A 14525-nucleotide genomic window follows, 5' to 3' on the forward strand; every position below is an offset into this window, starting at 1 on the left:
CAAAAACACAATCCAGGGTTGCTACACAGAGGACTTATTTGGGTGAACGCTGGAGAGTAGACACAGACTGGAGGTGAGTACTGGTCTATATACTGTACAGAGTGTATGAACAATGTTAAGCTTCAGCTTTACTAACCTTGTAGTGGGACATACAACACCTGAGCTGATAAACAGGCTTTCTAAATCTAACTGTAAGTATTACTGATACATATCAATAGCAATAATGTGTGATTATGGCTATTCTATTTACATATATCATGGCTATTATTAAGCATTGAGATTATGTATAATGATGTGTATAATAATGTGTATGTATATGATATATGTATATGTTTGTATGAGTGTGTGCACATTGTCAGGGAACGGCAGAGAGAGGACCCAAATGCACAGTGCTGAGACGGCAGACAGGTGGTAACGTTCAAGGGTTTTAATACAGTTTTCGTAGTTACAGACAGTCCAGGTCATGCACGGATAGACACATGAACAAAAACCGGAAGTCCTTAAACATAAAACAGGAAATGAAACTGGAACCTCCCCAGGGTACCCATGGATGAAAAACGGGCTCTGGGAGGCCGGCGCCGAGGCCCCCACAGGACCCCACAGGGAAGGACAGCTTCCTCCAGGCGGTCGACGCTCCAGGAGACTGAGGGGTCGAGGCGGGCGGCGATGGCAGAAACCGCGCCACCGCAGGACAGGGCAGTGAGCCAGAGCCGGGACCAGAGACAAAGACAGACGTGGAGACGAAGCCGGGACCAGAGACAAAGACAGACGTGGAGCCGGGGAATGTGTCCTATTCCAGCCGAACTCCAGGAGGAGTTCGGCTGGAATAGGACACACATAGGCCACACATATCTATTATTAGCATTATTATTAATTTCAAAGGTAAACCACAGTCCAGCAGTTGTCTAGTTATGAATGTGTCAGCCTAAGGTACATTCCTACTTTTGTTTTGTGCCAATGGTTTGCTTAATTGATTTGTTTGGTTTCAGCAGCTGGTTGTTTTTTATTTGTGTTCAGAAATGTATTACAGCATAAAAGCCTCATTATTTCTGATATTTGAGACGTTTGCAGACCTTCACAGACATTTGAAGACGTTTACAGACCTTCACAGACGTTTGCAGACATTTGCAGACCTTCACAGACGTTTGCAGACCTTCGCAGACGTTTGCAGACCTTCGCAGACGTTTGCAGACCTTCGCAGACGTTTGCAGACCTTCGCAGACCTTCGCAGACGTTTGCAGACGTTTGCAGACCTTCGCAGATGTTCAAAGATATTTGAAAACGTTTGCAGACCTTCGCAGACGTTTGCAGACGTTTGCAGACCTTCACAGACCTTCGCAGACGTTTGCAAACCTTCGCAGACGTTTGCAGATGTTCAATGATATTTGAAGACGTTTGCAGACCTCCACAGACGTTTGCAGACGTTTGCAGACCTTCACAGACATTTGCAGACCTTCAGACGTTTGCAGACGTTCTCAGACGTTTGCAGACGTTCGCAGACGTTTGCAGACGTTCGCAGACGTTTGCAGACGTTCGCAGACCTTCGCAGACGTTTGCAGACCTTCGCAGACGTTTGCAGACCTTTGCAGACGTTTGCAGATGTTCAAAGATATTTGAAAACGTTTGCAGACCTTCACAGACGTTTGCAGACGTTTGCAGACCTTCACAGACCTTCACAGACCTTTGCAGACGTTTGCAGATGTTCAAAGATATTTGAAAACGTTTGCAGACCTTCACAGACGTTTGCAGACGTTTGCAGACCTTCACAGACGTTTGCAGACCTTCGCAGACGTTTGCAGATGTTCAATGATATTTGAAGACGTTTGCAGACCTCCACAGACGTTTGCAGACCTTCACAGAGGTTTGCAGACATTTACAGATGTTCACTGACTTTTGCAAGACGAGGGCCAGCGAGACTCAACTTCTCTAGAGAGATGCTGAGTCCACAGACGTTTGCAGACGTTTGCAGACCTTCACAGACATTTGCAGACCTTCAGACGTTCGCAGACGTTTGCAGACCTTCGCAGACGTTTGCAGACCTTCGCAGACGTTTGCAGACCTTCGCAGACGTTTGCAGACCTTCGCAGACGTTTGCAGAAATTTGCAGACGTTTGCAGAAATTTGCAGACCTTTGCAGACGTTTGCAGATGTTCAAAGATATTTGAAAACGTTTGCAGACCTTCACAGACCTTCACAGACGTTTGCAGACCTTCACAGACGTTTGCAGACCTTCGCAGACGTTTGCAGATGTTCAATGATATTTGAAGACGTTTGCAGACCTCCACAGACGTTTGCAGACGTTTGCAGACCTTCACAGAGGTTTGCAGACATTTACAGATGTTCACTGACTTTTGCAAGACGAGGGCCAGCGAGACTCAGCATCTCTAGAGAGAACAGAACACACAGAACCTTAACAGCAGCTGAAGGTTTTGTTTCATGGACATACAGTAAGGGAGTGAGTCCAGCTCCTCTATGAAGCTGTTCAGTCAGTCTTGAAAAGAGACTGTGGTTAAAGCTACCTTGAAATTAACTTTTCTCCTACAAACAAAGATGCAATTAACTGAAAAGATGCTGAAGCTGCAGGGATTAAGTTTGAAGCTGATTGTTCACAGAAAACCATGCAGTGACAAGGTCAGTACAGTGATACGAAGCAACTGCAGGTTTTCAGACTTAATGTGATAAAGCTTGCTTTTTACCTACAGAAGATCTAATGTACTTTAAAAGCGTGATTGTCCCAAATGAGTCGTTTGCATTTTCACCCTTGTCACAAAGCTAATTAAAAGTAGCATCAACTATTGGCTGGTTTATTGTTCCTTCTGGGAAATGACTGGAGCTAAATAAGTGTCACAACCTCCGTAAACACACTGCTCCTGTAACGAGTCATTTCCTCCGCTCCGCTTCATTTCCCTCCAGCTTTATCACCTGGACACTAAGAAAGGAAACCAGCAGGTGTGTCGACAGCGTCTGCGTCAGTCTGCATGTTTTCTAATCACTTCATGAGTCCAACATCCAGGTGGATGTTTGTGTCAGGTGTCCCAACTCTGAACTCCAGGTCCGTGAGGCTGCATTGATGGTGTCCTTTGTGTTTCAGGTCCTGTGAACCATTTTGAATGGATTAAAACTAGGATTAATAACTTGCGTACACAGGGCATCTGAATCTGACAGACTGAAGGATTATGATGAACGTAGCTCTGAGTGCCTTTGTCTGAGGCTGTCTCCAGCGTTAGTTAAAGCTCCGCTGTGTGAACCTGTGTGGTCACAAGCATAAAAACGTGAAGGCGCGTAACCGTCACTGGGAGCAGCTCCTCATAAACCCAACAACAATAAACAGAACTAATTTAAACCCAGGCTGCCCTAGATTTACCTTCATGCTCATAAAATGCCCTCAGTGCCAAAAATAACAACGAGGCCCTGACAGAACACAGAGTCTGTGCAGGAAGGACTGAGCTGAACTTTATCTGACCCATTCGTTTCACCTTCAGGGCAGACGCGACGTCCGCATCCACCCCCAAGTCAGAGAAAGTGGATTTCACAGAATGGAATAGAATAGAATGTTATTGTCATTTTACAAGTACAACGAAACGAAACAGTTCACAGTAGAGAAATATAGAATAAATAAAAAGAAAAAGGAAAAATACACACATCTCCATACAACACCATATGTGAGGTCTAGGCCCAGCCTCAGGTCAGCTATGTAAATGCACAGTGAAACGAAGCGCACACACGGCTGAATGAGCTATTGAAATTGCACATATATTGCATATCTGAATGAGGTAGTGACTGAAATGTGGGGACAGCTTTCATCCGTTCTCTGTTTATGATGAGTGGGGCATGGACCTGTCCATGTTTCCTGAAGTCCATGTTCAGTCCTTTAGTTTTATGGAAATTCCGTGACAGATTGTTCTGTGAGCACCAGGCAGGCAGGTTCTCTACCTCAGCCCTGCATGCTGCCTCCTCCCCTCCAGATAATAGTCCCTTTAAAAGCCGGTGGAACCTCTTAGGAAGGAAACATCAGTGACATTGAAATGATGATGGTCCACTGATGATACTCAGAACTTTCACTAACGGACTTTGGATTTTTAAAAATCTTTACAGTGATATAAGTCACGCTTCCTCTGTCATCTGATAAAACCACTGGAGCTGGATGGAGTCCAACCTCAGCATGTTAGATATTCAGGTGCAGGTTATGGGCCTGGGGCAAACTGTCTGCTGGTCTGTGTGTTTCAGTTCAAGTCACAGCAAATCTCATCCCAGTCAAAGCAGATGTGAGACCAGATAACGATGGGACGTAGAAGGTTTGTGCTGGGATGCTGACTGGACCAGCCCAGCAACGGACTGGCTGAACCCAGGTCAACGCAGTGAACGTGTCTGAAGGTAAACAGGACGTACCAGAGCTGGAGCAGCTCAGCGTTGTCCTAGTAACGGCCGCTGTTTCTGCTGTGAGGAGCTGGAAATGCTGGTGAATGTTCCCGTTGCAGACGGTAATGCTCTGTTAGCTACGAGAAAGATCCAAATCCGACCCTGTTCAGGCTGGTTCTAAGGACAAACCACGCTTCTGGTCATGTGAGCGGGTTGTGACTTTGACCACGTTGGGACACGTCCAGGTTTTGGAACCGGTTTTGGTTCTGATACACAGAACGATGCTGCTCTATTCTCCAGTTCAAAGCCAGAAGCCGCTTTGAGTTCTTGCAAAGTTCTTGGCAGCATGAGTGAAAAACTCCCCCTGCAGCAGAACAGCGCTGACGGTAATACAGTGTAAGTCAGCACTGAACAGTGTGGGATCGGTTCTGACCCATGCTGCTCCTTCCTTTCATTTCATTATCTGTTGTGAACCACTGTCTTCCACACACAGAGCCTTGGCAAGATGAGGATGGTGGCGTTCGGGTCGAGAAATCGATGGACCTGATTCAATTCGTGTCCCTCAGATCTGCCTGGCCCATATTAACAGAGCTGCATCACAGACAGATGGTTCAGTGTAACACAGAACCGTGGTGGTAACTGTCAGGTCCAGTGGAGTAAAGTACTGCTGGGCCTGGGTGTTGGTGGACAGTGTTTCTCCACCTCCACCTGAAGCAGCTTCATGTGAAGCATTTAACAGCAGATTTAGAATTCAAGATTCAAAAAACGTTATTAATCCGAGAGGGAAATTGCTTTAAGGGAAATTTGAAAATAGTAAAAAGTATCAGTACAGACATGTGATTAATGTATACACATATACCCACATACACAAACAGTATTAAATCTGGTTACTTTGTATACACATACAACTCCTATAGACTGCTGCAGACAAACATGTGTATGAACTCTGCTGCACAGATACAGGTGGGCCCTTGCAGAGGGAGGAGGAGTTGTCCAGGCTGATGGCACCGGAAGGAAGGATCTCTGGTGGCGTTCTGTGGAGCACGTTGGCTCCACGTTGGGTCCTGAGCAGAGTGTTCTGATCCGGCTCCATTCTCAGTACTTCATCTTCTTTAAACATCACACTGAGGCTCAGTAAATACGTTATTTAACGGCTGTGCTGTTGTCTGTTTGAGCTGCACACAAACACACTCAGGAAGAAAGATGAATCAAGTCTGATGCTGCACAGACGCGATGTTCTGCTCATCGTAGACCAGAACCCGGATTCTCGGTTTAGCTTTGATGGTTGCTACTGAAAGAAGGAAGAAAACATCACCCCGACAGGAGCGTATTGATCCACACCCACCACTTCTCCAGAGATTAATGCCACTCAGCAATTAGTCATTCAGCCATGGCTGCAGGTGCTTAGATGTGGATTGAACCGGTAGCCACCACAAGCTTCCTGTGCTGAACGGATCAGAGGTGGATCAGGACAGAATCCTGTGCTGTACTTTGTTCAATGCTTCATGAATAAAAGCTGTGTCTGTGGACCAACTGTGTCTGTCACAGATGTGTCCACTTTGTGTCCCTCTGTCTCATTATGTCTAATGCTGCAGACAAACCGTGAACTTCACTAAAAAGCCTTCATTATTCAGAAGACGAAGAAGCAAGCAGCGACTCCTCAGACAGACACAAATCTCCAGCTGAGTTTGATTCATGTACAGGTGTAGTCATGCTCTACAGTAGCTCTGTGTTCAGGTGTAGTCATGCTCTAGTTCTGTGTTCAGTTGTAGCCATGCTCTACAGTAGCTCTGTGTTCAGGTGTAGTTATGCTCTACAGTAACTCTGTGTTCAGGTGTAGTTATGCTCTAGTTCTGTGTTCAGTTGTAGCCATGCTCTACAGTAGCTCTGTGTTCAGGTGTAGTCATGCTCTAGTTCCGTGTTCAGGTGTAGTCATGCTCTAGTTCCGTGTTCAGGTGTAGTCATGCTCTAGTTCCGTGTTCAGGTGTAGTCATGCTCTAGTTCCGTGTTCAGTTGTAGCCATGCTCTAGTTCTGTGTTCAGTTGTAGCCATGCTCTACAGTAGCTCTGTGTTCAGGTGTAGTCATGCTCTAGTTCCGTGTTCAGGTGTAGTCATGCTCTAGTTCCGTGTTCAGGTGTAGTTATGCTCGTCTCTAGCCTCAAAACGTCGTGCCAACACATTATACAGGAAATGTAATAAAAATCCAATCAAAGACACTCTCCCAGGGAATGAATCTCATTAAGCGAGTCCCAGCATGAGATTGATGCTGGCAGCTGCACACGCCTGAACCCGATTGGCGCTGGTTCTGCCTGCCTCTTTTGGTTTGGGTCAAGATTGAGTGCAGTGGTGGCACCATCATTCCGACCAGCTCAAGCTCTTCTCAGATGAAGCGGTTCTGTGAATAGTTTGTTTGTGGTGGTTGCCATGGCAACATTTGTTGAAATGCAATGGTCTGACTTGGCTAATACGTAACAGGTCCATGCACCGTTTTGTCCGATCAGCTCTGTCGCTGCTGCTGTTCAATCGCCTGCTCTAATGAGCAGCAGCTGGAGATTTGAGTTCACGTTTCTGGAGCTTCAGAAAAGCTCTGAGAAGAGCTGAGCACAGGTGGTTTAACGTGTGGAAGCAGGTGAACAGATGCAAAAGGCTTATGACATATAATCACGTCCAAAAAACAAAAAGGATCCGGTGCTTATAATTGACTTCAGATTAGGAAAATAAATACATGTGTCCAGTAGAGAAGACGCAGGTTTGGCACTGTGTGATAGTGAGCGATAATCCGGCCTGAAGCAACAATCTCTTTTCTTTTCAGAGCCGGTCAATAAGACTCCTAGAATCATAGCTGCACGACTCCACCAATGACTTGTGACTTTGAGAGCAGCTTCCATTAGTGCAGCTGGAACCGGACCCAGACATCAGGCAGACAGAAACTAACATCAACCCACACACCTCCAAAGACCAACAGGAGCATGTCCGACCCCTGACCCCCGAGGAGGAGCTCAGCCGGTGCTCCTGTTTTTTTACTTTTCATTGATGTTAAGCGTCAGTTTGTCTTTGCTGATCCTAGTTCACAGTGATCAGCTAAAGCTTAACCTGCTTGACCTCAGCTACAGTTTGCTTTTCCATCTATCTTTGGCAACTCAGGGTTTTTCCTGAACAAGAAAGCCGGTGTAATCAGCAGCTGTTGGAGCAACGGGGAGTCACAGGCTCGTGTTTGTTGAATGTGGGTGGAAGCTCAGAGCCTGAACAAAGAGCACGACAGGAAAAAGGTCGATTTCATCTTCGGCTCGTGCATCATTCCAGAACAGAATAATCTGGACCTGCTGAGGTCATCACTTGTGCTGTCCTGACCTTCAGACCCTTTTTCCCGTTGGCTGTATGAGCCTTTAATTGGCTACATCAAGATTCAAGATTCAAGATCCAAAAAACTTTATTAATCCAAGAGGGAAATTATTTTGCACACTTTGCTGTCGCAATTAGAGGTACACACAAGACACACAAGTACCAGTGCCACGTTGTGACCGATTCTTTTCTTTCTGAAAATAGCAGGTCACAAGTAATGGACTCGTCCTAACTCTCTTCCTGTTTGTTCCAGCTCACACAAAACCTGTACAGTAGTTAGTTTTTCTAGTGTATGAGGTCCAGAAACAGGAAGTGACATCACCGTCAGTGAGGGAACATGTGTGTGCCTCGCCGGCCAGACTGTCACGGCCTGTTCTGCTGCTGGGTCCAGTTCAGTTCGTTCAGGTCCGCAGTAGCTCAGTAGTGATGGCAGAAGCATCTGTTGTGGAGCAGCGGTTCTGGTTGCTCTGTTCTTACTGAGATCTTCATGTCGGATCCGGTTGTTGGACATGTTGGACCCTGACAGGCTGCAGCCTGGGTGGACCAGAACAGACCCGCTCCACTGTTCCATGCGTTAAGCATCTGCTGTAAATATGACATTAGTCATGTAGTGTGAAGCAGTGACAGAGGAACCAGCGAAGGACACACACAGGCACACACACACACACACACACACACACACACACACACACACACACACACACACACACACACACACACACACACACACACACACACACACACACGAATGTGTCTGATAACGAACCCCGCTCACGCTTCAGTGACAGCAGCCTGAGGAGGATCTTCGTCTCATCACATACGGCCTTTGCCCCGAAGCAGACGACTGTTAAAGTCACAACAAACAGGTCACAAACAAGGAAGCAAGTCGACAACACGCCGGTGACAGAACCAACAGAACCAAGCTCCTAAAGCAGCTCCATTCTGTTTGTTCTGATTCACAGAACTTAAGTTGACGTACAAGTTTGTTTCTTCACACTCCTGATGACATCACTTCCTGTTTGTCTGGGAATAATCACATAACACACCATCCTTTACTCAAAGACACCTGCAGGAATGTTTGTGGGTACGTTCCAGGCTTTGTCACTCGGTCGGAACCGGACCAAAGCACATCAGTCCTCATTTTTCTGGGCCCGGCCTCTTCAACTGAAGCTAACAATACATCAGAACCGTTTTGAAACTGGACCTGCAGCTCCTCCAGGCAGAAAACTCGTTGGAGTTTCCATGGTGTCCATCATCCATCATGTTGGTTTTCTTTATTTCAGCGCTGAGCTTGACTCAGACGCCGCGGCTCCGTCAGCTGGCGTGTGTTTGTCTTTAATAACTCAACATGTTTTGCCTTTATCGTCCCACAGTTGTATGACACAAGCTGCCACTTTATTGTTTTACCACGTTATTACTCTAAAAATCGTATCTGACCTAGAATGGGTGGAATGGGCTGCTCATCAATCTCTGCTCTCGGCCCTGCTGCGTTCATGGTCCTGCTGGGTTTTACTGTGGTCCTGCTGGGTTTCACTGTGGTCCTGCTGCGTTCATGGTCCTGCTGGGTTTTACTGTGGTCCTGCTGGGTTTCACTGTGGTCCTGCTGCGTTCATGGTCCTGCTGGGTTTCACTGTGGTCCTGCTGCGTTCATGGTCCTGCTTGGGTTCATGGTCCTGCTGGGTTCATGGTCCTGCTGGGTTCATGGTCCTGCTGGGTTTCACTGTGGTCCTGCTGGGTTTCACTGTGGTCCTGCTGCGTTCATGGTCCTGCTGGGTTTTGCTGTGGTCCTGCTGGGTTTGCTGTGGTCCTGCTGCGTTCATGGTCCTGCTGGGTTCATGGTCCTGCTGGGTTTCACTGTGGTCCTGCTGGGTTTCACTGTGGTCCTGCTGGGTTTCACTGTGGTCCTGCTGCGTTCATGGTCCTGCTGAGTTTTGCTGTGGTCCTGCTGGGTTTCACTGTGGTCCTGCTGCGTTCATGGTCCTGCTGGGTTTTGCTGTGGTCCTGCTGGGTTTGCTGTGGTCCTGCTGCGTTCATGGTCCTGCTGGGTTCATGGTCCTGCTGGGTTTCACTGTGGTCCTGCTGGGTTTCACTGTGGTCCTGCTGCGTTCATGGTCCTGCTGGGTTTTGCTGTGGTCCTGCTGGGTTTGCTGTGGTCCTGCTGCGTTCATGGTCCTGCTGGGTTTCACTGTGGTCCTGCTGCGTTCATGGTCCTGCTGGGTTTTGCTGTGGTCCTGCTGGGTTTCGCTGTGGTCCTGCTGGGTTCATGGTCCTGCTGGGTTTCGCTGTGGTCCTGCTGCGTTCATGATCCTGCTGGATTTCGCTGTGGTCCTGCTGGGTTTCGCTGTGGTCCTGCTGCGTTCATGGTCCTGCTGGGTTTCGCTGTGGTCCTGCTGGGTTTCGCTGTGGTCCTGCTGCGTTCATGGTCCTGCTGGTTTCGCTGTGGTCCTGCTGGTTTCGCTGTGGTCCTGCTGGGTTTTGCTGTGGCCCTGCTGGGTTTCACTGTGGTCCTGCCGGGTTTCACTGTGGTCCTGCTGCGTTCATGGTCCTGCTGGGTTCATGGTCCTGCTGGGTTTCGCTGTGGTCCTGGTGGGTTTCGCTGTGGTCCTGCTGGGTTTCACTGTGGTCCTGCTGCGTTCATGGTCCTGCTGGGTTTCGCTGTGGTCCTGCTGGTTTCGCTGTGGTCCTGCTGGGTTTCGCTGTGGCCCTGCTGGGTTTCACTGTGGTCCTGCTGCGTTCATGGTCCTGCTGGTTTCGCTGTGGTCCTGCTGGTTTCGCTGTGGTCCTGCTGGGTTTCGCTGTGGCCCTGCTGGGTTTCGCTGTGGCCCTGCTGGGTTTCACTGTGGTCCTGCTGCGTTCATGGTCCTGCTGGGTTTCACTGTGGTCCTGCCGGGTTTCACTGTGGTCCTGCTGCGTTCATGGTCCTGCTGGGTTCATGGTCCTGCTGGGTTTCGCTGTGGTCCTGGTGGGTTTCGCTGTGGTCCTGCTGGGTTTCACTGTGGTCCTGCTGCGTTCATGGTCCTGCTGGGTTTCGCTGTGGTCCAGTTGTCCCGTCAATGCTGCACCTGTTGGGCTCTGATTTGTGTGACTCTGTTATTTTACTTCTGCTTTGCATTATGTTTCATTATTTCAGTTGTCATTATTTGGGTCTATGGTTGTTGGATGTTCGTATTGTCACAGGACAGAAGCTGCAGCTCGAAGAGAAAATGACAAGACGAGCAGATGTCGTTACTGTCTCTGTGGTCTTTATTTCTCTGTTGGTTTCACATCCATTCAGCTCGTCTTTATTCAGCTGAAGGGCGTCAGAGTCGTGGATGGTGAACATGTGCTGGAGATTTGGTGCTTGGTGCAATGTTCTGCTTTTGTCTGTCTGGACTGAGCAGAACCTCTCCTTACGTGTGAAGACAGAATTTCAGCAGAACCTCACGGCCTCTCGTTGGGAGACGCTTGTCCGACACACTTGTCCTTGTTGCTTTAAGGGCCTGGACTTCTGCAGGGACCATCAGGCTCTGACTCGGTGTCGTATCAGAGACTTTCTGATCATCAGAACCGCAGCGTTGGCATTAACCTCATTTAAAGCTGCCTCCCTGATCCGTTGCTGAGTCAGATGCCTCCAGCGCTGCACTGTCCTCAGGTTCCCTTCACTGTGAATCTTTAACTCCTTTATAAAATTAAATGTTTGTTCAGATGTTAGATGGGAAATGAAATAAGATTCTTTGGATTTACATTCAAAAGCCTTTAATTATGCCATAATTCAGACACAATGACTTTATCCCTGCGGCCGTGTTGTAAGGATTCACGACGTGTCACGGTGTTAAAATCCTGTACAGCAAGTTGAACAGAAAGCGCTGGACTGAGACCAGAGACCAGAGGAGCCATGGATCACCCTCAGGGGACCGTGAACCACCAGCCAACAGACTTGAAGAGGTAAAGAAGCGTCACGAGAAGCAGCGTCCAGATGATCCCTGTTGGTCACGTGCTCCGAGTCTGGAGGCGCGGCTCCAGGTCAGTGACTTGCTTTGCTCTGATATTAAAACAGCTGTTTTGTATCAACCTGCTCACAGACGCAGCAGCTCGTCAGATTAAAGACTGTTCTACAGATCCACAGGCACAAGCTTCTGATCTGAGGCTCTGAGACGCTGACTCTGTGACGTCAGATTCAATAAGTCAAAGTTCATTTAATTAACAATTATTAACAATTATTGAGTGAAAGTCGGCCTAAATGGAGCTGTGTGTCCTCTCATGACTGAATGTCAGTCTGGAAGGAGCAAACAGCTGACGGGTTCTGACCTGCTTTCCCTGAACAGTGAAGTATGTAACTCTGTTTGCAGACTGGTGCCCAGTAACTGACACATACTGGTTATAGCGGAAGCACTGCTGCCATTTTAATGCCTTCTGCCTAAAGAGCAAACGGTCCTGAACGGCAGCTCTTCTCCAAGAGTCTGAGCATCTGCTTTTATAGCGTTGCAGACAGATGCATTTTTTATTCATTCCTGTGTGAATAAGTCACTTTGAACGCCTCGGTTGCTGCTGCATGTTGAACTCGCAGAGGTTCCTCTGCTGCTTCACTGTGGCCCTGAAAGCTCTGGCACCGGCCCTGCACAGTCGTTCTGATACGTCGGCCGCGCGCTTTCGCGGGCACCAGCAGGACATAACGCGAGCTGCACGCGCACAGGGCTCAGTGGTGACGAGCAGCTCCGGTTGCCGGACACAAAGTGCACAGGTTAATATGAGCAATAATATGGGCTTCGCGCACCAGTCCGCGCTACGAGCTTTTGTCCGCGCGCGCAGGAGGTGATGCGCCCCGCAGGACTCCCCCTGGCTCTGTTCCCGGAGAGGATGGCGCAGCTGTGGACGCACAACAGCACGTCTTCCTGCAACCGGTCCGCTCAGCACGAGGACCGGTTCAGCACCCTGGACGACATCGAGCTGTCGGCGGACGGCTCCCCGAGCCTGCGCGTCCTCATCTCCGTCGTGTACGCAGTGGTTTGCGCCGCCGGGCTGCTCGGGAACCTGCTGGTGCTCGTCCTGATGAAGGCGCGCGGGGGCACAAGGAAACGCTCCAGCATCAACCTGTTCGTTCTCAACCTGGCCGTGACGGACTTCCAGTTCGTGCTGACCCTCCCGTTTTGGGCGGTGGACATGGCTCTGGACTTCAGCTGGCCGTTTGGAAGCGCCATGTGCAAAATCGTCCTCTCCGCAACGGTGATGAACATGTACGCCAGCGTCTTTTTCCTCACCGCCATGAGCGTCACGCGCTACTGGTCCGTGGCCTCCGCGCTGAAGGACCGGACGCGGAGGCGCGTGTGCCCCGTGCGCTGGGTGGTCGTCGGGCTGTGGCTCTCGGCCACGGCGGCTTCTCTGCCCACCGCCGTCTTCTCCACGGTGAAGGACGTGGCCGGAGAGAGGCTGTGCCTGCTGAGCTTCCCGGACGGCCCGTCGTGGCTGGCGCTGTACCACCTGCAGAAGATCCTGGTGGCCTTCGTGCTCCCCATGCTCATCGTCACCGTGTGTTACCTGCTGCTGCTGCGCTTTGTGCGCCGGCGCAGCATGAACCACCAGCAGGTGAAGCGGAGGTCCCGCGTGACCCGCTCGGTCACCATCGTCGTCCTGTCGTTCTTCATCTGCTGGATGCCCAACCAAGCCATCACCTTCTGGGGCGTGTTGGTGAAGTTCAACGTGGTCAACTGGGATCAGACGTACTACATGGCGCACACGTTCGTTTACCCGGTGACTGTGTGCCTGGCGCACACCAACAGCTGCCTCAACCCGGTTCTGTACTGCCTGATGCGCCGGGAGTTCAGGAAGAAGATAAAGGACCTGTTCTGGAGGATGTCCTCGCCCACGGGGGCGAACGCGTGCCACCTGAGGCCGTTTTCCGGGACGGGGAGAGCGGAGCCGGACGACACGCAGATTGCGCTGCGGATGAACAACGTGGAGACGGAGAACTGCAGACTGTCCTTCTTAACGGACCAGTGCGACACGGACGCTCCGCGGGAGCAGAGGACGGGGCTCTGCTGAACCCAACAAGGAGGGGACGAGGTGCACTGCACATAAATCACACACCATGACGCGTCGTGCGTAAAACCGTCCTGACTGCGTTCCAGCGTCACGCTTTACAGCGACACTGCGTTCGCTCTCTGCGCACATATTTTGCTCCCAGCAGAAGAATTACAGCCTGCTGCAGCTTCAAGCATCATCCTGTGGAGTGTTGGACATTTGTTGTTAGTTGAACGTGAAAACTTTAGTAACTGAACGTAAAAAAGGCCAAATGAACCCTAGAACCATGTTTTGAGAACCAAGAGAATAAAATACTTCAGGCGTCGTCATCAGTTTAAGCGTCATCGCTGTTTGAGCTGCTTCTGAGCTCTGGGGAGAGTTTAAAGCCAGCGGTTGTTGTAAAGACGGAACAAGGGGGAGTTTTATTTGGAAAAATCCAGCATTAAATATTTTAAGACATGTTTCTAACTGCAGCAGAGCTTTTCAGGGCAAATGGAAACGTCTGTGTTTAACTTAGCCATTTTATAGATTGGATTTTGTTTGGCAGGTTGACTTTAAAAACACATTTTGCTTTTTTTGTGCACGCAAAGAAGACTCTGACTAGAAACCTGCCAGTTTCACTAAACCTTCACCTGTTTCACTTCATATCAATGGATACATTTGGTCCATTAATGAAATAATCAGCATCCGACGCTACTATAAAGTTTATTAATAAGCTGTTCTGCTTTTAATCATCACATCTTATTTATTTAGAAAAAGCCTTCTAGCTCATGTTTGAGGCAGGAACTGTTTAAGGGTCATTCTTCTTGACCAGATGAGTGAACAAC

The 14525-nt window shown here is 49.2% G+C and overlaps 1 protein-coding gene across 1 annotated transcript; it reads left to right on the top strand.

Annotated features, from left to right (window-relative positions):
* The first annotated feature begins 12348 nt into the window (after positions 1–12348).
* rxfp3.3b (relaxin family peptide receptor 3.3b) lies at positions 12349–14030 on the top strand. The gene has a single exon (XM_029154866.3). It carries the CDS (start codon positions 12496–12498, stop codon positions 13717–13719), a length of 1224 nt encoding a protein of 407 aa, XP_029010699.1. The 5' UTR covers positions 12349–12495; the 3' UTR covers positions 13720–14030.
* Positions 14031–14525: the final 495 nt, after the last annotated feature.

This window comes from Betta splendens, chromosome 6 (genome assembly GCF_900634795.4).
Source record: "Betta splendens chromosome 6, fBetSpl5.4, whole genome shotgun sequence".
In the NCBI taxonomy this organism is placed as follows: domain Eukaryota; kingdom Metazoa; phylum Chordata; class Actinopteri; order Anabantiformes; family Osphronemidae; genus Betta; species Betta splendens.

Excerpts from the sequence above, each read along its gene's own strand:
- rxfp3.3b (XM_029154866.3), top strand. The coding sequence starts at position 12,496 with ATGCGCCCCGCAGGACTCCCCCTGGCTCTGTTCCCGGAGAGGATGGCG.